Consider the following 24,286-nt stretch of genomic DNA (forward strand, 5'->3'; position numbering starts at 1 on the left):
AAATTAGCCTAATAAAGAACCCAAAAGGAAAACTAGGAGGCTTGAAAGCAGAAATTATCTTAAATCCTTCATAACAGTGAGTGAAATTACTATTTATGTGCACATCTCAAAATTTTGACTACTTTAAAAATATAGAGTAGGAATAGCAGAATTTTTTATATTAAAATATCAGAAAAAACTGAAATAAGATTATAAGGTAGAGATGACAGTGTTATTTATACCTAGAGAATCTAAAGACTAAAACAATAATAAAACTAATTAGGAGATTTGGTTAAATGACTGTATTCAAAAAGAAAATCTGTAGAGCATTAGCTTTGCTTCTTAACAGCAGTAATTGGACACACACAAACACCCCATAGAGGATGTTTATTGCAACTTTTTTACAAATAGGAAAAATGTAGCTGTAACCTGAGGGAAATGGTTGAATAAGTTAGAAGTCCAATAATATGCAATTTTCAAAACAAGTGAATTATATCCTTATGTATTGACATAGAAAAAATACTCATGAAATATGTTTGAGTAGAAAAAAATTATCAGAAAAATGTATATGCTATAATCTCATTTTCACTGAGAAAGAGCAGGAAGATTCACTAAATCTGTTAATCAGGTTCACTTCAAGATATTATCTCTACTTATATCCACTTAATACCAATGTGAGTACCTACAATAAAATATCCTGCAATGCAAGTAAAAGCAAGAAGATAAACCCAAAGCATAACAAAGTGGGGAAAAAGTAAAACATCATCTTTTGTTAAAAAAAAATCATAATGCAAAAGGAAAAAAGCAAACCCATAAAATCTCTTATCTTGAATGAGCAATGCCAGATGCTAAAAAAACAGATTTTTTAAATTTTAGAAAGAATGCATTATAATTTTGGTATCATGGATTACTTAAAAATATTGGTGGAAGCAGAAATTCAGTAAGTGTTCCACTAAGTAATGTGTAAAATCCAGTTTTTAAAAGTGAAAACCAAAGAAAGGCAGTGCAAGAAAAAGTTATTGACCTAGAAAACAGACTTGGAGACCTAAGCCATTCACTCTAAGAAAGCTAGTGGCAGCAGGTCTTAAACATGAAAATTCATAGACAATGATGTAATGCAACGGAACTAGCAAAAAAAGTGGCTCTCACACCCTGCTCCTCCCTCTTCCTTCACCAGCCCACTCCTCTAACAGTCATCACTAATCTAGCACAGCTCTCTTCCTCCAAGCCAAGCTAAAGCTTTAGAAGTTCCCCTAACCTGGCACTTCAGGGAGCCTCTGCCAGGGGCATAGCTGCAGTGTAAGATAAAAACAACTTCTCATGTACTTCTCCATAAGAAGACCCAAGATAAGGATTCACAGTCTGAAAGTGGCAAAGATACACAAGGTCTCTTTAAAGTTTAACATTCAAGAAGATGTTTAGATATAAGGAGCTTGTTAAACTCCTGAACTTTAGAAATAAGGGATGATGGCTTCAAGCCATCATAGACAAGAATAGCTTGAAGTCATCCTTTCGAAGTGCTGCAAAGAATTCTTAGATCCACAGAATTTGGAGAAACTCTCCAGTGGATAATCTTATTTTAAAGAAGATTTGGATAAGCTGGAACTACTCAAAACTAAAATAAATTATGGAAGCAATAGGGAGGGCATTGATATATTGTGAAATTTAATTTGTATGGCAACCCTTAAAAAATGAGGAGAAAAGACATCTTCAACATGTGTCAGAGTGTCAGCTCTGTCAGTCCTGAATGAGCCATGGGAGTGGATTAGGGGGATCTAGGGACTAGCCATTAGAGAATCCAGAGTTATTCTCTATACTAAAGATATGAATTTAGACTAAAAAATGATTAAACTGTATTTTGCCTTTAAGTATTAAGGGGCTATGCTATTGCCTATAAGAAGTGGTGGTTTTAAAACACAGCATTACACAAGTGCCTCTCAAAAAGAAAAGAGCACTTCAATTAAACTGTTACCCAATGCTTTCTTACTGCTTAGAGGGACTTTTATAAAGTGTTCTTAAAGGCTTGTTAGTGACCACATTATAAAGAGATACGATCAAGTGATAACTCTTACATCTTCCACCCGCCAGAAGGACTTGTAGAAAGTCATCAATTTTATAACACAACAGAATTTCGGGGATGTGTTTAAAAAAAAAAGTGATGAATTGGGAAATATCAAGTAAGTTACCTTCCAGGTGGGTTTCGAAGGGAAGAAGCTCTTAGAACAGAAAAATATGATTCTGCTTGGCACCTATTATATTACAAGAATGTACAAAATGCCTTCAGGAAGGACTGACTTAGTGCTCTGGGCAAGCATAGAAGGCTCTCCAGTTAGGACACAGAGGTGTCCCTGGAGAAGGCAGAATTGAACGGAAGAGGGGTAACGCCACAGTGATGGAAAACACAAAACACAGGCTGAGTTAATTGCTCCCTTCTATGGTTCTAGGATCTTATAAATTGGGGAATCAAGGCACCATCACATGATTTTCACAATACTGGTGCCACCAGTGCCACCATCAGACAGGGAGAGCAGTGTCCCTCACATAGTAGGTGCTCAACATATATTTGTTGAATGAGGGAGGGAGTAAATATGTAAATGTATGTGAATATGTGTGAGGGAATGGATGAATGAGTCATGTGGCTGAAGGTAACAGCTGGACTCTCTTTTGTACCACCCCAGAGAAACTTGAGAGCGAGAAGCTGAACGTTGCTGAGGTCACCCAGTCAGAGATTGCGCAGAAGCAAAAGCTGCAGACAGTCCTGGAGAAGATCAATGAAACCCTCAAACTCCCTCCCAGGAGCATCAAGTGGAACGTGGACTGTGAGTGTGACAAAGGAAAATGGAACTGTTAAATGATCCCACCATGGGGGTTCCCCCGGAAGACATCCAGTAAATTGGGCAGGCCTCGTGGGTGCAAACCTATTGATTTCTGAGCAAGGCATGCCCTTAGAGAACTTACACATACACACCACTGGGAAAGGTAACAACATGTCAGAATCCAATGTGCTCTTCTGTAAGATTTTCTGTGCAAACCTCACCTGAGATTGGATGGGAAAGGAAACTTCCATTTATTGAGCTACTTCTGAGTCCCAACACAACCTAATCAGACAGCTGTAGTCTCCAGCTTGGAGAGTCCTAGGGTGGTGGGGATCCCCAGGTGCATACAAGTAAGAAGCAGGGAGCAAGGCCTTGACTCTGTTCCAAACTCCAGGCCCTACCTCTCATCTCATTTTCCAGAAGAAGCAGAGGTATGACTCAGATTGTAGGCATGGAACAGAATTTTAAAATTCAGCCTTCACACCTATTATAACCCAGATCTCAGAAAGTATAAACCATTCATGCTTTTACTTCTTTGAGAGCCTAAGTGTCTAATACAGACTTAACAAGTCCATATCAGAATCAACATGAAATCAGCAGGTCATGTGAATCCAGTACCAACAGCACATTTCCTTTTGGGAGTTCAAGGTGATTTCGTTCTTTGTAATAGATAAAAATGACCCTAGATTGTGTTTTAAGTGTAAGGGGTTAAGTACTATGCCTATGACATCCACCTTAGACAACTTAAATCAACAGGAACTCTGCCATCAAAAACACAATACTGGGCTTCCCCAGTGGCTCAGCAGGTTGAGCGCAGTGCTGTGAAGCTGTCCACAGCCTGTGCAGTGCAGGTTCGATTCCCAGCCCGCTAGGGAGATTCCCAAATGGCACAGCAGACCTCTCCTGATCACCCGCTGCTCCCCTCAGCAGTGTATTTTGGTCCATCTGCCTGTTCTGCTCCCCACTCTCTCTCTCTTGTGAATCCTCTCACCCTCCCACGCCTCTGGCCTGTACCCCAGCTCTTGCATAAAAATAAATCTTAAAAACAAAAAAACAAACAAACAAAAAACACAATACCTCTCAAACTTGGGAAAGAAAAAGGAACCTTCACCTCTCAACTTAGAGAGTTGGCAGCTGCCAGTCACACCCTCCTCAGCAAGTTTCTAGCATCTGACTTGGGAATCATGTGGCCAAGTACCCACTTCAGCATAATTGCACCTTTGCTTGCAGAGTAAAGCAAGTTGCCCTGCACGGTGGCCAGCTCTCGGAATGGGCACTACTTGCCAAGCACAGGGAGATTCCTGAGGCAGGAGGAGGGGCCCTAGGTGCTATTCTGTGTGCCAGGAATGCGGAGAAGCCTTCAGTGGGGGAGGGGGATATGGCTAGCTCACTAATTTGGGAAATGCATCTGTATTTTGGAAATTCACAGTAGTCATAAGCATTAAAATCCTCTGATATGACCCCTGCTTGGTTTCCTTTGGTCCTATTTCCTACTCCTTTGAATGTGACCATCTCCATGAATACCTCTAAATTATTGAAAGGTGTTTTACCTTTCAACTGATCAGGGAACCCAATTTGGGAAGGCTGAGATCACAGAGTGAAATGTTTTAAAGTCACATCAGAGCCAGTATCTTCTGTGGCTTTGAATGACTTGTTTGGTTCATGTTTACTTTCCCTTCTTACAGGAAATGTATAAAATCATCCCTCATATTACCACTCTTGACTATTTTCATTTTTTGCCCATTTTTGCTGTCCATATCAATGCGTATTCTTACTTGATGAAGGCATATACACTCTTTTTTGTTGCTTTTTCTTGTATCATATCTATTCTCTGAAGTCCCTGGGGTCTTTGGTGTTATGATTTTTGATCACTGCTTCTATTTCGTGGGGTAGATTATCCCAGAGGTAACTTAGCCCTATGTTGATGCTGATTCTTTTTAAAATCTTTTCCAGCCTGTTGCTAATCTCAGATAGTGCCAACTTGAAGGTACTACCTCGGTTGTGTCTCTTTTTGCTTCTCTTGAATTACTTCTAGAACCGAGAAGAAGCTCCCTGCGGCCTGTTTACAAGTTCCAGTGGTTTCTTCCACAAGGAATGTGGCAGGCACAACTCCTAGGGCAAAACAGCCCCTCCTCTCTGCTATCTTCCTGGCTGTTTCTGAGACTGTTATCTTTCCATTCAGGATAAAGGTGGCAGGGAGAGTTGCTGAATTAAGTCACAATAATTTATATTATTGAAAATTTAGAAAATAAATGAAATTATTAATATCTAACATATTCATGGTGCTTACTGTATGCTTTGTACTCTTCTAAATGACTTACATATTTGGAGCTTGTAATCCTCACTCAACCAGCCAAGTAAGAATTCCGTTACTCCATTTTACACATGAGAAAATCGAGGATAAGGAACACAGAGTGAAAGCTTGGTGAGGGCAAGAATTTTTATCTCCCAGAATCTGGAAAAGTGGTTGGCACATACTAGGCACAATAATGTCTGCGGAAGGAGTGTCCTTGTCCAAGGCCACGCAGGTGGTGAATGATGGAGGTGGGGATGAGACCCAGAGAGTTCAATTATACAGCCTGTACGCCAAGCCTATGTGCTTGGCCCCATGAGCCATGCACCCAGAGACAGGCATTCTCAGCCTTACTATGTGTCCCAGCACGTGTGTGTGTGTGTGTGTGTGTGTAAGAGATAAGTAAACGTGCATATACTCTATTTTTTACAAGAATGAGATCTATCTGTATATGTTGTTTAGAAAACTTAAAATATCTAATGATCTTTAAAGGTTTATGTCATTTTTTAATATTAATGTGACAGTATATGGTTGTGTTATAATTTATTTCACTGATGAATTTTGAGATTGCTTTTCACTTTTTTCACTGATATCAATACAGCCTGATAAACTCCCCTCTACTCATAGCTGTAGCTGTCAGTACTTCTTTAGGAGAAACACCTAGAAATGGTTTTCGACAAAGGATATGTACATTTTTAAGGTCACCAGCTGTATTGTCAAATTGCCTCCCCCCAAAATATCAATGTATGGTTTCACCACAAGACATGTTTGGAGACTATTTCTAGCAGCAACTTGAAAATGATTTTTCCAGCCCTGAAGTAACACTGTTGGCACAGCAGCTTTGGGTCCCAGTTTGTATAGTGGAACCCTGGCTCTACCCTGACTCTGCACATATCCATTCTGACTTGAGTACAGGAACACAGCGGCACTGCATTCTGACTAGCTTCAAGGAGAAAACTCCCAGGAGGCATTGCTGAAAGATGGCAATGATGAGAGTGCCCTGTTAGAATTTTTCACTAAAGAAAAGGCATCTTTTATTGTAAGGATTTTGAACTAGAAAAAAATCCAAGTATATTTCCACTCTAGCAAAACTACTTTCATATTCCTTTCCAAGTCTTAGCCTCAGTACATGCATGTTTGCATGTATGTGTGAATTCATGCGTGTATATGTGTGTTCATGTCTGTATTTCCATGTGTGTATATCCATAGGTGTATGGATTACATTGTTTCTGTTATTTCTCTTTAACACTGTAATAGTAATAATTTATAGCTACAGTGTCTGAAAAGTGATAGTCATGGCATGCAAGTATTCCATTATGTGCATATACCATAATTTATTCAAGTAATACCTACTAAGCTATACTTGACCCAACCTTGGCCCAAGGAAAAACTCAGGTGCCATTGAAGAGAGGAGCCTGGAGTAGAGGGGAGGGGAGGGGAGGGGAAAAAAGGGGAGAGGAGGGAAGAGAGTTGTGGCCTTTTCATCTGTTTGGCCTAACAGCTTTTAGAACAAAGGGTTCTCTGGTTAATAAAAAAAATATTTGAAAGCTGCAGGTCTAAACCATCCTCTTGGACATAACTATTTTCTAAATTTTTTAAATGATAGTGCATGATGTAATAATTAACATCTTTATACATGTAGCATGTGTGTGTCTGTGAGAGATTGAAATTACTGCTTTTGCAAAGCTTACCAGGAGGACAGAGCACTCCCTGAAGGAGCCTGGCATCTGCTGTGATAGAACTCTGACTCTCCTGCAGATAACCAAGGCAGCACACCATGCCACTGGAGATGAAGGACAACCTTTGTGTCCTGCATTATGTTTTGTCATTAAAAGGGGAGACGTAGCAGAAGTCCTTACAACCCTCAGTGACTGGATGGTGTGGCATTTCTGATAAGTGCAAACCTGGATTTTACTTCTGTCCAACAGTGAGCACAGCATGTCAGGGGATTTGGTCCCATGTCAAGGGCCTTTTTTGAAACTGCCTGTGGGAACTTAGTTGACAATGCCCAGAACTGAGAACTTCTGGAAGGCTAGCAGCCAGGAGCGGCTCATCTGCTGTTTGATGGCGGTCTTTGAGCCACTGTTCATACTCAGTGGAAACCCTTCTTTGAAGTAGCAGTGATAATAAGAAACTCTAATGAGTTCCCAAGCAATGCCTGAATCATTTCCTTTTCCTGGTGATTTCTCAAAGCTTCTGTTTGAACAGACTCCTCAATCCCAGGGCAGAAAGAATCACACCCCAGTAATGGGGCCAGTTCATACTAAAATGGGCATTTTTTTTTTTTTAATACCCCCTGTAATGAAAAGCCACGAGGCTGATCAGGCTATGAAGGCAGGCAAAGCATTTGACAAATCTTTTCTTTTATGGGAAAAGAAGGGGTAAAGTTGATCTATCTAATTGCCTAAGTGTCAGATCCCCTCTCATAAATTAGAACAAAAGACATCAACCATTGCAAGGGATCTATTCGTGCTTGGAGCTTTGCTTATGCTGTCTCTGGATATTCTTTTTTTTTTTAATTTATTTATTTGTTTGTTTATTTATTTATACAAGCACTGGGTACAGTCAGAAGTGCGGGAGGGTGAGAGAATTCACCAGAGCCAGAGCGGGGAGCAGAGCAGGCAGAAGGACCGAAGTACACTGCTGAGGGGAGCAGCGGGCGGCAGGATAGGTCTGCGCGCCATGTGGGACCCTCCTCCGGTGGCTGGGGAGCAGCCAGGTATCGAACCTGAAGGCAGAGGCTGCGGGCAGCTTCGCAACCCAGCGCTCAACCGCTGCGCCACCGGGGAGACTCTGGATATTCTTAAAATCGAACTTCCACATAGGTACTGAAAATGAATAGACTGTGGCTCAGAGGCCTTGAGTGACCTCCCCAAGGTCAGGCAGGCAATAAATGAATGGTACAGTTGTCATGTCAGATCTCCAGCTCCCGTCTGCCTGAGCAGTGTGCACCCCATCAGGCTTCATTCCCTCTCATGTCCTGAGAAAACCACACCCCAACACTTGCCCTGCCTCCTCTTGCATGTTGCTCAGCAGATATAGAAGTCCACTGGGTCATATTCATCCTCTCCCAGCTATTCTTTAAGTGGCAAAGAGCAGCAAAGGCCTATATGTCTCTTTAGATGTCTCTCCTGACTTTCTCTAGGGATCCAATGTTCCTGACTCAGTGGCCATAATGGAGGGCCTGCTTTGTGTAGTCTCTGGATATGAGTAGTAGTGATGACCCCACAAGTTAATTAAATAGGAAGGAGAGACACTGCAGAGCAGACACGCCCAGGGTTATTAGAATTGAATAAGCAAGACCATGGAGTGGCTGAGCTCCGAATTCAGCAGATATGAGGGTTCTACTGGGAATGCTGGGTTAGAATGGAAGGCACTGTAAAGAAATCTAGACATAACATGATTCAAGAAGCTCTTTGGGACCTAGCCAAGAACTGAGGGAGTGCAGGGTGAGACCTGTGATGACCGAGGGTATTTTTTTTTTTTTAAGTTAATAAAAGAGGTATTGGATGTGGTACTGCTACATTTTAAATATCTACTTTTCTCTGCTTAGAACCTTGGAAGAAGATTCTCTAACTTTTACATCATCTTTTGTTTCAGCTGTTCACGCCAAGAGCCTGGTGGCCATCTTGCATCTGCTAGTTGCTCTGTCCCAGTATTTCCGGGCACCAATACGACTCCCAGACCATGTTTCCATCCAAGTGGTTGTGGTCCAGGTGAGCGATACCACAGGGATCTGTGCCCTAAAGAGGGGTGGAGGCTGGATCTCTGATAGCTTAGGCATGTGGGGTTTGCATGCTCCATGGTGAGGGGCAGATGAGTGAGCACCTGATGCTTGTGAGCGTCTCCCCGATAGGTGTGCAGAGGGGGGAGTTCTGTGTGCTTGTGTGGGGCATGTGCCCAGGATTTTCAACAAGCTGGTGTGTGTATAATGTATATTTGAGGGTCCGTAGTGGGAGCGGGAGGAAGATGAGCTGTGTGCACACACATGCACTCACGTACAGGTGTGTGTCCCACAAGCCATGGAGAAGCCTTCAGTAGTGAAAAAAAGTGATGCACAAGTAGTGAGAGGAGATACAGCTATGCTTGTGAGGGGGTGTGTGCACATTTATTTGAGAAAGACCCCAACTGCCTGTGCCTTTGCTGAGGGCACTGCCGCTTTTCACCCACCCAGAGATGCACAGCTGGCATCTCAAGTCATCCAGATTGTTGGATGGAATTTCCATTCGCATATGGCTGTGTAATTCCCACAATGAGGGTGTGCTCTCTCCCTGTGACTATCTACTCTGCTCCTAACCCCATTAGATACTCAAATTCAATTTAATTTTCCAACTTTATGCCTATTTAACTAAAGGTCATCATTTTGTTTGCTTGTTTCTGTTCTTTTCCAAATAAACACTCTGTAAGGGAGAACTCCCCTTATGAGCAGTTCCCTGGTTACCCAGGGTTATCCAGAGTTCTATAAAAGAGCACAGTATGGCAGCTCCATGGTGCCTTGGTGAGGAAGAGCCTTACGGGCTGGTAAGCTTTGACTGACTGGGTCAGGCCAGTGTCCAGGACAAGAGGTCTTTGAACTGAGCTTTCAGGGACCAGATGCTCGTAGGAGGGAAAAGGACATGGGGTGCTCTTCAATTAGATGCTCGGTTGTACCCTATTTAAAAAGTATTTCTTTGACACCTTCTGGGCAGTTAATTTGCTAAATGTCAAGGGAGTTTAACAGGACTATGAAACCTTGGCCCTGCCTGCCAGGGGATCGGACTACACATAAGCAGCAGAGAGGACTGTCGGAAGCCTGTTGCAGTGTGCATGTGTGCAGTGCAGACCTGAGGTGTAGCTGACTAAAAGGGACTAATTGGCCTCATTTGCTGAGCTCTCCACTGTGTCAAGCATGGTGCTAAGCATTTCATGTCTGCTATGGAAATGTGGCCAGCCCAGAGCATCCTTGTACAAGCATCTTCCCAGTGAATCCAGGCTATCTTTATTGTGTGTGTTAATCAATAATGTGTGAATCTATTGTTATATTTTTTTTAACCATGATTCAAGCTTTGAGCAGGAGAGAAGAGGCTCCTATTCTGAAACAGTGGTCACTGCAAGCCCACTTCCCATGCCTCATTTGGATCTCAATTACAAGCCATCAGAAGGCTGTTGCTGGTTTAATTTCTCCTGTAGGCAGTTTTGTTAGCATGCTGGAGAAAAGAGAACACATTGCATAAAACGGCATTTGCGCATATCATCTTTTTATGGGTGTTTTGCTTTATCACTGTAAATAGGCACAAAAGCAGGACTCAGAATTGACCATGAGTCACTGAGCTAGAGTAAGAACTCTTTAGGAACTTAATAATGGATAGCAGTAAATCTGGGTGCTGTATGAGAGATTGTTTGGCCCAGATTTCTCTTGCATTCTAGATAAGGAGAATTCTGCATGAAGTTGAAGAGAGCTTTCATGTCTGTGTATGATCTCACGAGGCAAGGACATAAATTCCATTAGCCCCGTGTGAAAATTTTACATGTGTTGAAGCTGAATTTGGAAAAAGTCAGAACTTATCCTCATTTGATTCCATTTAAATAGTATATTTTTTTCCTTTCCTTTTGTTTTGCTCTGATAGTCCATCCTTAATGTAATCCAGATAGCCTCTTGGCCTTTATCCAGTTCTACCTTCCCTTCTATTGAAAGTACTTTGCAAGGACACTAATTTCTGTGGCTGGTGGGAATGTGAAGAGAAGTTCTGGAAGTTTTGACAGGAGGTTAAAGAAGGCAGCTGAGACACCAATGATTAGAGGCTCTTTCTTGAAGCTCACGTCAGGCTTTGTGGGACATGAATTTGCCCCCACAAGTGCTCACCATACCCCAAATTGTCCTCAGTGTGTCTGGTAACTGACTATGAAGTGAGTTCATTGTGCCCATCAAAAGGTCATCCTGAACCCTAAGATGCCTTCATTGGCTCCCCTTCCCTCACAGTGAGGCTTAAACTCCAAGCTGGCAGTCAGCTGATGTCCCATTCACTAATGGCAAACGCTTCCAAGCTGCCTCCTGAACACTTTCATGCTCTCCTGACACTAGCTTTTTGCTCAGGCCAGTCTTCCCACTGGAATAGCCAAATCCTCTGTGTCCTTTAAGTTCCAGCTCAAGGATCCCCTCCCTGCAAAAGGTTCCCCTAATCATCTCAGCTGAAAGTGCCTGCTCTTGCCTACATTCAGCACTTCCTCTCAGTGTGGGGGTGACCATATAATTTATCATCTATGACACTTTTGAGAGTGACAGGTGATCCTACAAGTCATAGCTGAGCCGGGACACCAGGCATAAACTAGGGCTGTTTGGAGGAAACCATCCTTATTCCCCTGCTTCATCTACCTCATTTTGCTCTAAATTCATCAAAGCCAGAAACTATTTCCTACATTTGCTCAAAGTCCAGCACAGGGTTTGTACATGGAAGGCACTGATTAATGAAATAAAGATGAATTAATGGAAGGGTAGACAGAGGTCAGATGGACTGATGCAAAGATGCAGGGATGGATGGATGGTGGACGGGAAGCTAGGCAATTGTGCCTTAAAAGCGCTTTTCTCAGAGAATGAGTTAGTTACCCGAAGACTCCACGACTTATTTAAAATTTCCCACATTTACATATTAAAATAAAAGACAACTCTTCCCTCTGTTTGAATTCTCCAAGCTGGCCTCAGTTCCTCCCCAGTCCACCAGTTAAATGTGTTTCTCAGCTTCCCTCTGTGGCCCCAGCTGGAGGGCAGACACACCCTGGCCTTCATTTCCATTTGGTTTACTGTGGATTACTCCAGGAGGCAAACAGTTTGCTTCCAGCAGAATGTCTTCCAATAAAGAAAGAAAAGATTCACCATCCAAGAAACAGCCTACTTGTTTGGACTAAGCACTAATTGCATGAAGCACAAATGGTTCAGTCCAGTCCCCAGCAAGCAGAGGCCATGGTTCACTTCTAACAGTATCTCATCTCTGGATTCATCTCTTAAACACCAGTAACCTTCTCAATATCAGGAATGCTAATCAGTTTTTTCTATTTTTCTGAAGCATATTTTTCTCTCCTCCTCCCAACCCTTTTCCCCACCCCTGTTTCAGAAACGAGAAGGAATCCTCCAGTCTCGGCAAATCCAAGAGGAAATAACTGGTAACACAGAGTATGTCAACACCATTGTTGCCAGCGATTCTGTAATGGAACACAGATGTTTCTCCGAAATTCATCCATTTGCTGATATTTAGTTTTCATTTATTGGGATTGCAAGAGGGATTAGACTTCAGCCAATGATTATAGTTTAGCCTTTTCCATGCATTCAAAACATGCCTCTCAATGCTTAAGGTACAAACTTGGGTGGGGAAGTGGGGAGAGGGAATTAGCAGTGATTGAAAATTCTAATTTTGTGGCACTCCAGGAAAAAGTGTGCCCAAAAAAGCCAACCAGCATGAAATCGTCATGCCATAAATATGGGGTTGAATCTAAATTGTTAACCTTCGAAAGGACGTTTTTCTTCCTTTTCTGAATCTGATTTATGTGGTCGGTCATGTGCCATGACCCAGAAAGTCCCTCTCTACCTTAGGGTGGTGGGATTTGTTTTGTTTGTTTGTTTTTTCATTTACAGTAAGAAATTGGACTAGCAGAACACTAAGAGGTTTGCCCTGGGGAAGAGAAGTTTCATTCTTAAGCCAAAGAGCAGGATGGTGTGGGGGTTGGGCAGACCAGAGTCCTGGCCACGTGCAAAACCAGCAAAGCTCATTTTCAGTCTACCCTGCTCCCCCAGCTTTCCTCTGGGCACAGGTTCTCCTCACCCACTGAATAACTGAACCTCCCAGAGCTCGGCTTCTCTATCTGAAGCAGGGAGAACTGCCCATCTGCAACACACAGTGCCGGCACCTTCAAAGGGGCCCAGGAGTGTAGGCATTTCAGATCACGTGTAGGACAAAATGTGGTGGGGCCCCTCCCAAGATGCCCAGTTCCCCATCACAGCCTAACAGCACTGGAGGGCCAGCCTCCCTCCACAAAGCACTGGTTCTTGGCCTTGGTTCTACTGAGGGAGTCAAGCTGCCCCAGACCAGGCCGCCAGGAAAGAATTCCTCACTGCCCTACCCCACCCTGCCCCCTGGCCATTTGCTGGGCTTGTCCATACCCAGCAAAGTGGAAGACATACCTGAGAGGAAAGTGACCTTTGAGAAAACAGCCAGTCAGCATGAAGTTTCAGTAAGGAGCCGTCAATCAGGGCCGTGTTCTGCTCCCGGTGGTGTGTGTGCGCCCTCTGGCTCTGCTGTGGTGCCCCATAGATGTAAATGTGGATGCAGACTCCTAGTAATGTCAACACAATAGAGTTTATGCAGCACGTTTGTATGGGTTGCTATTCATCATAAAACATGAAGCAATGATTATATCTCCTAAAACCCACAGCTCAAGGGTGAGGACGATGGCTGTCCTAGGTCTATCCAACAGTTAACTCCAAGTTCATTATCTTTGCAGTGCACAACCCATAACTGATCATTTAGTGGGTGATAGACATACAGTTGGAATAACCCAATATAATATGAACCAAAAATATATTGAGAAAAAATGAATTTACTGTATACTAGGAATTATGCAAATTTTTTTCTAGATATTAAGTCATTTAATGCTCACAACATCCCATTGATGTGTTTACTATTATCATCTCCATTTTCCAGATAAGAGATCTGGAGCTCAGAGGGTCAGTTGCTTGCCCAGATATCCAGGCAGCGAAATTCCATATGGAGACATATTGTAGATTCTGGTACTAAAACTTCATTGGAAATCTTGAGCCCTGAGTACAATTTTTCTTTCTAAGTGCCAACAATAGTGTGATTTTACTTAAGGAAGAACTATTCCTTTAAGTATCACTTATACCAGGCTTTACTCAAACACCATATATCTGCATAGCAGAGGAGGGAAGACAGTTAGTAAAGACTCAATAATTGGAGATTTAGCACAGAATAAAATGCCAAAGAAGGAATATTTGGGGGCCTTTCAACCAAAGGCTAGGAGAGAAGAATCACACTGTTTTCTTTCTTCCTTTCCTGCAGGGCTCTTTCTGGAAGGCATGGTGAGTTGCATACAATTGTCCTCTAGTGCTGGTGACTGTCGGGGAGTATAGTTAATTCTGCAGCTGCTGGGAAGAACAGGCATTCTGCTTGCTTCCTGCATGTCTATCTGCACCAGCCTGGTGACCAGGCTACTTGGTAGGGAGGGCCAGCTTTCTGGTGGGAAGAGAAAACTAACCAGCTGCCTGCTCCTTTTGCATTTAAACAGACTATTGACATTGGGCTTCCTAATGGGCCCTGGGCTTTTGCAAGGCAGTCTTGCTCTGATTATATTGTGGTCGTAAAGGAAGAAGTCTGTGTACATGCTGGGGGACTGTTCCTTCTCCCCACTCTGTCCAGCTCTTCCAGAAACTATCCTCACCCTCTTTCTTCATCTCACCTGCCTCTCCCATTTCCCAAAGTTTGAGGCATGTTTATAAAATGTGTGAATGTCAGATCTCAATCACTTTCTGGAAGTCTTAGGCACCCTCAGTGTAGGAAAAGACAGGCTCCAAAACCATGAGCCCTTCCAGCCCCATCTTCCACTTGAACACATCTCATACCCAGTCTCAGTTCCCCTCTACTGCTTCACCGCAATCTGGAGAGCATGGGGGTGTTAGTAGAAAAGCCTCTGCAAGGGGGCATGACTTTGCTATTTTCCATGACCCTGTATTTACTATGAATAATATTTTGAATTCCTCCATTTGTACCTGTAACTCAGATCTATAGACCCTTCAGTTTGCAGAGCACATGCCCATGCATTCTCACTAGTCCTCACGACACACCTGGGGGAAGTTCATTTTTCAGACATTTTGTAGAAGAGGAAACTGACTATGCAATCTACCAGGATGTTTGTCTTGGGCATCCTGGTTTTGCAAATTAGAAGGTGAAGTAATTTGATATTTGCATAAAATCCTACCTCCAAGATGCTTCAGAAATGCTTTAGAACTATGACTAAATCATGATGTAATGAAAAACAGTGAAGAGAAATGACTGTTTCATGTTAAACTTGGCATAGCCCCCACATGCACCACAGCATAAAAGGTTGACAGAGCAAAAACACTTATGTACACACACAGAGAAAGAGAAAAGACTCCTAAGGTAAGAGTCAGCTCCAAATCTCTAACCAAACTCAAATTTCCAAGTTCCCAACACAGTCTCATTATACCCAAAGAATACCCATTTGTAGCTTTAAAGGTTCATGGCTGGGACCTGGGAGGCTTCCTAGGCAGAAATCAACTGTGCCCCCTCCCCATCCCACCCCCAATGTCCTCTTTTTCAGAACGCGATGCCTTTGACACCTTGTTCGACCATGCCCCGGACAAGCTCAATGTAGTAAAGAAGGTAGGGAAGAGGTACTGGGGACGGAGCAAGGGAGAAGGGGGAGGTGGAGTAGAGCATTCAGGAAACCCTCTTCTGCAGTTTTTGGGCTCCCTGCCAAATCTGGTGTAATCACCAAATCTTTCAAAAACCGGGTTTTCCCTCTTGATGTCCAATTTACCTGGCCTGCTCCTCCTGAAACTCTATCCAGTCCCTTTCTTCTCATAGAGGGATGGCAACATCTCTAAGGAGTTCTGAGGCTGTGAGCATCCTGTCTTAACACCTGCACTGAAACCCCTGTCCATCCCTGCCTCCTCACACAGACCCATCTCTGTCCCCCCTGGGCATGGGTACCTCTAACTAGGAAAGGACTGGGAGGGGGACCCAGTGGGGTCACATCTTCTCTCACCCCTCCCTAATTTCCCTGCAATGCCCTGGCCCTAGACTAGGACATTCCACCCATCATCCTGCATTCTCAGGGCTCCTTGCTATTTTCATACCTGCACCTGCCCATTCAGATCACACAGTATGTGGGACCACAGAGCCTTTCCTTTCCCATGAGCTCAAGGGGTTTGCAAGAAGAGCCTCGGGGGCTGCTCATCCTCACTGCACTCAGCACAGCAATCCTGGGCCCAGCCCTTAGCTGGACCTTGTCCTCAGCCTGGAGTCAGAGAGGCAGCCTCCAGGCACTGGCAAGAGGCTCAGCTCAATGCCTGGCTTGCGCTTCTCTTTTAGACACTCATCACTTTTGTGAACAAGCACCTGAATAAACTGAACCTGGAGGTCACGGAACTGGAAACCCAGGTGAGTGACAGCCCCGAGTGTAGGGTAGGGATCCAAGGCCCTTCTCTGCCTCCATTCCATGTGCCCATCCCTACAGTTATGGCTTTCCACAAGGACACTGAAGCTTGAACAGGGGGAGGGGGATTTTTGCTGTTCAGAGCAGTGAACTGGATGGAACCTCTTTGAATTTTTATTCAATTTTCTTATTTTGAAAATTTGCAAAAATTTTATCATGATTATGTACATACTCTTCACCGACATATACCAATTATTAAAATTTGGCCATATTTGAACCTTGTTTCTCTCTCTACCCCTAGATGCTTCCACATACCTCTTATGAACAAATACATTTTCTTAAATCCATAATCAAAATCGACAACATCACTACAGTATGTTCTTCTATAGGTTGAACCATATGAAATTGCTGACTTCTTTTGACTTCTTTAGATTAACAAAAATGGCAATGTCATATGGTTCAAAGAAATATTCTATATCCAGATTTTGCCAGTTCTAATATTCTTACATGCAGCATTTGATTGTCATCTCTTTAGTCTCTTAATACAGAACAAATCCCCAGCCCTTCTTCACATGACATTGACATGTTTGAAGAGTGCAGGCCAATTGGTTTGTAGAATGTCCTCAGTTTTTCCCCTCATGGGTAGAGTCAAGTTATGTATTTTCAGCAACAGCACTCCCTAAGTAATGCTATGTTTTTCTCAGTCGCTTTTGCAAAATAGACCAGTTACTAATGATAACTTTGATCCGCTGATTCATTTGGTGACCATCAGATTTCCCTACTGTAAAGCACTTTCTCCCTCCCATTTATAATTAATAACTAATCTTTATTAGGGGGATACTTTCAGACTATAGAGAATATACTGTTTCCCAGCCTCCTCTGATGAGGAATTTTTAAATGTGGTTTTCTTTTGAGCCCATGGGCAGCTGCCATTATTGTTAAAGGCAGTTCCTGGGTCTGTGACTGAGCAGGACCCCAGGGTGCTGGACTCTGCAGAATGAGCTTCATATACTCTTTGGGGAGATAGGAAACGCTTGGGAAGAGTGGTGTTTCCTCAACTGGGTTAGAATGAGCTCTGGAGCTCGCATTTCTGTTGTCTTGGGCACGGAGTGCTACAAACGGGCTTCTCTGCCCAGCGCATCTGGTGCCTGTCTGTGGGCTTCATGACAAGCCGTCACAACCAGCAATTCGGGAAGGTAGGAGTAGCCTAAATGGCTGCACTCAGAACTGGGTAACCAGAACTCCAACCCAAAATCCTCCACTGAGTTGACAGATTAGATTCTTTATCCTCAGCCCATCCCAGCTATGGCCAGAATGAGGCCCACTTAGCTAGTTCCCACAAGGAAAGCCTTGGTTTTTGACAGAGATGCTGGAGCCTGCTCTCCTGTTGTCCACTCTGGGGTGGCCTGGGATGAACCATGTTCAAGCCTTATCAACCCAAGTTAAATGTGGTGTAGATGGAAGCAGGGGAGGGAGCTGCTCCTAGGTCAAGTCCATGCTCAAGGTCATGTGCCTATAACAAAGGCAAACCGCAACCCCAGCCAGTCACCCAGCAAAGCTCAGTTCCTGGGCCCAGCCCACATTCCAGGAAATTCAGTCTAGTTTTTGTTAAGCATCCTAAGATGATTCCCAGATACTTGGCATCTTGCAAACTCTAGCAACTGTTTATGCCCACAAGCATTTGACAGCCCCACCTCCTTTGGAAGGTTCCAGAGTATCAGATATGCCTCTGACTCTATATTTTTTCTCATGTCATCTTCCATACCTAGAACACATACTCCTTCCAAATTTCACTCACCACAGTGCCCCACTGTCTCTAGAAAGCCTTCCCTGACAACCCAGCACACCCTCATCCAACCCTCCCTTGAGAAGAAGCTCTGCAGCCATCAGCTCAGCCTAGGAGTCTGGTGTCCCTTGGACTGGCTCCTAAATGCTCTGGCATCTACTTTCTTGATGGAAGGGATGGGGCTTTAGGCTATTTGCCATGTCCCTTGGGACAAAGTGACATGGAAACTGACAAGCCCTTTAGGGCTTGGCTGGGGAGTCTCTGGGTCCTGTGCCTTCACCTGCCTCTCTCCCTCCAGTTTGCAGATGGTGTATACTTGGTGCTGCTCATGGGGCTCCTGGAGGGCTACTTTGTGCCCCTGCACAGCTTCTTTCTGACCCCAGACAGCTTTGAACAGAAGGTAAGGGAAGATGACATCAAGGGCAGTTCCTAGCTCACATCCTGTCTGTCTAGGTCTCTAGTGGTTAGAGATATGGCTCATTCTGATGAGCAGCTGAGCTGGGAAGGAGGTACCTGCAGACCACTGAGCATCCCAAATAGCTCCCCACTTCCCTTCAGGCTGTCCTGATCTGTAGCCATATGCTCTTGATACCTGCCACAGTCCGGTGTATCTGCCCAGAGGTGACAGGGAAGGCAACCACTACAAGCAGGCCAGACCCAAGACCCGCTCTCAACCTCATCCTCAGGCCTCTCCTGGGCTACCACAGCTTGCCCTCTACACAAGGGCCACTGGGCCCAGAGCAGAAACCCTCCTCTGCCTCTTAAACATGCCTCGTCATCTGATCCTTTCAATCGCATACATGCATATCCCTGACTTTCAAGTCCTTGCAGTGAACAACAAAACAGAAAGATGGTTTTGAACTTCTCTGAGAGTGTTTCACCAACAGCAGGCCGGGATCACCCAACTCTCATTGAATATGAGTTACCCATTTTTGTAACCTCATTTCTCCTTCAAATTAGGGCCTCATGTTAGCCGAGCCTCTGCTCCCCTGGCTACAGTTCTAACTCCTTCACCTCCCAGGGGCAGGTCCCAGCAAGTCCCAAGGTCCAGCCACGAGTGTGCCGTGACTTGCCCTGCATTTCTCTCCCCAGGTCTTAAATGTCTCCTTTGCCTTTGAGCTCATGCAAGATGGAGGGCTGGAAAAGCCAAAACCACGGCCAGAAGGTACCTTGCTCTTCCCTGGGTTTGTGGCAAGACAACAAGACTCCCACCCCGCACACAAGTGTGTAGGGCACTGGGCAAGGCTCACATTTTATACCAGAGCGAAGAGTCTTTTATGAAACCTCCTTTGCCATATGCGGGGGATGGGAGGGTAGGGCGCAACTATTCAGTGTGGAGATCCTTTGTGAGAAAAAGGCTCTGAAATCCCACCCCTGGGATTAAGGGGGCGGGTGCTGAGCAGACATGGCACAGAGCACAGGCGCTGCTGCAGTACTGCCCCTTGCCCATCTCCAGGTTCTTCTGTCCCTGGGCAGGGTGATCTGCCAAAAAGCTGTGCCCCAGCCAGGTGGGATGCGGTGTAGGAGGCAGCACAGGCAGCTCTGCCCTCAGCACAGCTGCCTTTACCATCCTCAGTCCACTCCAACTCTGCCCAATGACCAGGCTTGATTTGTGGAGTTTGGGTTGCAAATTTAAGACTGGGTGTGGTGGGGGGCGGTGTGAGGCAGGGAGGAGAATGCAAACAGTACAAAATGCTCCGGTGGCCTCTTGTGCTCAGGGTTGGAGCATATGTGCACTTGTGCATGTAGGAGGCACGATTCTCCTGGCAGAATTCTTAGTCCGGACATTTCTTTCTCTGCCATTTACTAATTGAAACACTCATTTTACTGGCACTAGTGAGTCAACACCATGTTGCAGATATTTTCTGTCTATATCTAGTTGGGAAATTGAGAATATTTTTCATGAACCCCGATACTTGTACTTCCAAGTTGTTTAAAAGCAAGTGGCCTAGTAGGGTGTGTGTGCCCCCCCATCCCCTCTCCCCACACAGCCCCCTCCCCACCACCTTCTTTGCTGCCTCTGCTCCACTTGCATCCACTCAGACCTCAACAATGACCTCCCCGTTCCCCAGGTGGGCCTTTCGCTCACACTGGTTGTGTCTGTTGCTCCCTCCCCTATCACCTCAATTCTCACTTCTGTTTAGGATGAGGGATAGTTTGATGGAGGTGGAAACAGCGGGGCTAAAACCATAAGGATTAGGTAGAGAGATGAAGCTGAACCCTGACAGACCTGGGTTCAGTCTCCCACGCCCCCACTAGCTATGTGACTTCAGGCAACTTGCCCTTTTTGACCCTGTTTTTCATGTCTATGAAAACAGAACTCCTAGCGACATGACAGTATTAAATGTGATGTCTGGTGCACAGCAGCTGGCACCTAGTGAGGACTCTAAGCAGTTACCTACTTCACTGGGATATTAAGAGTATGAATTGAATGGTTTAAAAGGCTGAAGCAAGCTGGTATTAGGTCCTGCGGGGATTTGATGACAAGGCAGAAAGTTGGACTTTATTCTGTAGGAGTGGGAATCATGGAAGGTTTTTGAGTAGGTTAGTGATGTGATCAGACTTCTGTTCCAGTGTGAAGAACAGATGTTCTGATGTGGGGCATCATTAGCAGCACTGGGTAACCCAGAAGGAAAAGCAAGCAGACAGGATGTCAATTTCAGTATCCCTGAGGTTGATACCTAGGCACTGACCAAACAGAACTGGGGTTCAGGGAAGAGGCCAGGGCTGTGGTTATATAACTGGGAGTCTTCCACCTATGACAGCTGATGTGCCAAGAGGATAGAACAACAGGCATGCATGTGGAGAAAAGTGTTGAGGATAGTATCTTGGGCAAAATGCCTCTACTTATGAAGTCAGAGGAGAAAGCAGGAAATCAGAGGAGAGAGGCAGAGTATGAACACATTGGTTGGGTCTGCGTCTCATGACTCATTCCCCACCTCAGTAATCATCACCTCTAGTGAACAAAAGCCAATCCTTTATTCTCATTTGTTACTGCCTGGTCCTAAATCCCTGGTCTCATCTAAAGCAGGACCTCCAGCAAGGTTGGTGTCCCCCAAGGGACGTCTCTCTAACAAGGCCTCTCCAGCCATCCCAAAGTCATTAGGAGTGGGCCCTGAGCATTCCTTGGCCAAAAACAAACAGCAAGTCCCCTGCTTCCGGAGAGACCTAGCAGGAGAGTTCTGACCTGCTTTCTGCTCCCATTCCCTTGAACTACTTAATGTGAAACTTCCTGGTTCCAGATTGGAAGCACTCCCTCTGCTACTTCAATGCTCAGGCATTTATTTCCCTCTGGACAGACAGTTTTCCCAATGTCAAACTATATGGATATTTCAGCATATAGATGACTTTTCTTGTGCAATTATTGAACTGCTTAATAGGAAACTTCCTGACCAGTGTGAATGGAAAAACACATCTGTTTTATTTGTTGTTACACTGGGCACCATGCCCATGCTGTATATTTCCAGTGTGTAAAGGAGAATTGCAATGATATTTTGTGAAATTGTTCTCTGTGAGAGGTGTACCCCAGCACTCCTTTTGGTTTCTTTGCTTCTACCTGGAAAGTGAAATTCAGTCATAAATGCTGCAGACTTTTCAAAGAATGCCCGTGTGGGTAATTCTTTGAGGGTGTTTCAAAATCAAATTGGCTGGTAGAGGCATTTTTTCAGGCAAAATGCATTCTCTGCAGTGCTGTTTGATATTCAAAGCTCTGTTTTCCCTTGAAATCCTTTGAAAACTTTGGGTTTGTATCTCAAATAACTTTTGCTGCCCAGGCTTCATAATGTGTTAGTACCGCTGCTGGTACAAGCCAAGTGTTAGCATCAAGTTCATGGCCGATGGAGCAGTTGAAATATTGGCATGAAGCTGGTGCCTTTCTGTTTTAGGACATCAGACCATGCATCTTCAAATGCCTGTGCCTACCCTGTTAGCATAGTTCATGTAGAATCATCATCAAATATGGTTAAGACGCCAGCAGAACAGGTAGGTGGTAGACTCAGAAGAAATCTAGTACCAGACAGGAATGAAACCTATATTTAGGACAGCCAGCAGGTTGATGGAATCTCTAAAATTTAAGAAGTAGCTAAGATTAGACTACTTTAAGCAGTGCTGAAAATCCGATCAGCTAATGGCAGCTTAGTTCCAGGTGATCAATATTTAGTCAGTAGCTGGAAGTATGCAAAATGGTACAACTTCCCTTTTCCATTACCTTAAAAGATAGTGCACCAACCAGACATGGCAAAAATTTGAAACTCTGCTAATATCAAATGTTAGCAAGGAGCAACAGAAAATTGCTGGTATGACTGTAAATTTGTACACCTGCTTTGAGAAAACAGTCATATCTAATATGGTTGAAGATTTTTAATACCTTATGTGGTAGGCAGAATGATGGCCTCCCCAAATTGCCCATGTCCCCAGAACCCATTAAGTTGAGGATCTTGAGATGGGGCAATTATCCTGGATTATGTGGGTGGTCCCAAAATAATTGCAGGGGTCCTTATAAGTGAAAAAAAGGAAGCAGGAGAATCAGAATGTCAGAATGAATACAACATGAGAAAGACTCAGCCTGCTCCTGCTGGCTTTGATGATGAAAGGGGGCTATGAGCCAAAGAATACAGGCAGTCCCTGAAAGGTAGAAAATGCGGGCAGCCCCTCAAAGCTAGATAAAATACAAGAAAACAGAGTGTCTTGTAGAGTCTCCAGAAGAAATTACAGCCTTACCAATACTTTGATTATATCCCCATGAGGCCCATTTTGGACTTTGACCTTTTAAACTAAGATAATTTAGGTTGTTTTAAGTTCATCAAAACTTTGGTAATTTGTCCTAGGGCCCAGCAATTCCACTCAGAGGTATGCATGTCCTTATACCGGGAGACTAGTCCAAGAATAACCCAAACTGGAGTATACCCCAATAGACTAAATTGAAATTTATATAATGATCATAGTAAAACCAAAAAAGATATATAATGATCATAGTAAAACCAAAAAAGAATGAAGTGAGAAATCAGGGAGGGGCTTCTAATCATTATAGCAAAGAAGTCACTGGATTATTCTCAGCAAGAAAGCATGTATAAAACTGGATAAAATGATCATCACCACCAGACCCTGAATTTTTATTCAGTGGTAGATGAAAAATTAAGCATTATCCTTGAAAAAATAAAGAATTCTAGCTGGATGATTATAATCATTCTTCAATAGCAATAAATTATAGCCTAATACTATTTTTAAAGAAAAATAACATCTCAGACAACATGGTTAAATCATGTAAACATAATATTGAATAAAAAATAAACTCACAAGAGAATTGTGATTCCATTATATAAAGTATGAAAGCAGACAAAACTAAAATCTGTTGTTTAAGGGTGGAACTGTGAAGAAAAGTACAGAGGTAATCACCCTAAAAGTCAGGATAGTGGTTATTTTTGCAGAGAACTGGGATGCTTTTAGGATTCTGCAGTGTTCTAGATCTGACATAGGTGGTGGTTACATGGAGTGTTCTTTCAACTCTTTAAAAGTATACATATATGTAGATAGACTTCTCTGAATGTTTGCCATATTAAAATTTTTAATATGTAAAGAATAACAAAATCACCTGATAGGTTATCAAGCCACCCCTAAAATGTCCCATCTCAAAAGCATGGATCCTGTCCCGGTGGGTAATAAGAAACAGACAGGACAGCAAGGCAGAGGTTGAGAATGATCTCCGCAGAAGTAGGATGGAGGCTGATCTGTGATGGACACCTCGGGGCTGGGCTCACCCACGTACACAGCTTATTATACCCTAATGTAGTCTAACCCCTCCAGCTAGTGGTTTTGGTCAAGAGACTCAAGGACAAAGGGGTAAGCTTCTCAGCAGAGACCTCAGCCACTGCTGAGACCAGGCTGTGGAAGCCCGAGTAACAACAGTGTGATCACACAGGGGCCTGCCCCTCTCCATAAAAACTGGATTTCTGCTGTTAAGAGAGTTCCTCCTTTGATCTCTGCATCATCTAGAGAAGCATGGACTTATTTTGGGGTGGCTCTCTGCTGGATGGGAAGAGCTGCTAGTGCCCCCAACGAGAGGAGCAAACATTGAGCCTTGTCCCTTGGTCAGAGGCTGTTGTCTCCCTAGAGTGACCTCATGTCTGATTCAGCTCTTCCTTGGCCCCAGGTAGCCAAACTGTCTCTGTCCTGGTTGTCTCTACCCAGGAGGCCCTGCCATTCTGATTGCTACCGAGAGGGGCCCTGGGTCAGGACTTTAAAAAGGCTCTG

The 24,286-nt window shown here is 44.0% G+C and overlaps 1 protein-coding gene across 1 annotated transcript in view; it reads left to right on the top strand.

Moving 5' to 3' along the window:
• The window catches only part of PARVA (parvin alpha), a gene marked incomplete at its 3' end in the record, with an annotated part of 149,033 nt that overhangs the window by 119,313 nt on the left and 5,434 nt on the right, over positions 1 to 24,286 (top strand). Inside the window, exons 5-12 of the mRNA XM_084254500.1 lie at positions 2,658 to 2,798; positions 8,689 to 8,804; positions 12,177 to 12,235; positions 14,136 to 14,155; positions 15,415 to 15,476; positions 16,188 to 16,256; positions 18,336 to 18,437; positions 19,130 to 19,202. Of these exons, the coding sequence (XP_084110626.1) occupies positions 2,658 to 2,798; positions 8,689 to 8,804; positions 12,177 to 12,235; positions 14,136 to 14,155; positions 15,415 to 15,476; positions 16,188 to 16,256; positions 18,336 to 18,437; positions 19,130 to 19,202 (642 nt within the window). The remainder of the gene's footprint in view (positions 1 to 2,657; positions 2,799 to 8,688; positions 8,805 to 12,176; positions 12,236 to 14,135; positions 14,156 to 15,414; positions 15,477 to 16,187; positions 16,257 to 18,335; positions 18,438 to 19,129; positions 19,203 to 24,286) is intronic.

The sequence above is a fragment of the Talpa europaea genome (assembly GCF_964194135.1).
Source record: "Talpa europaea genome assembly, chromosome: 1".
NCBI lineage: Eukaryota > Metazoa > Chordata > Mammalia > Eulipotyphla > Talpidae > Talpa > Talpa europaea.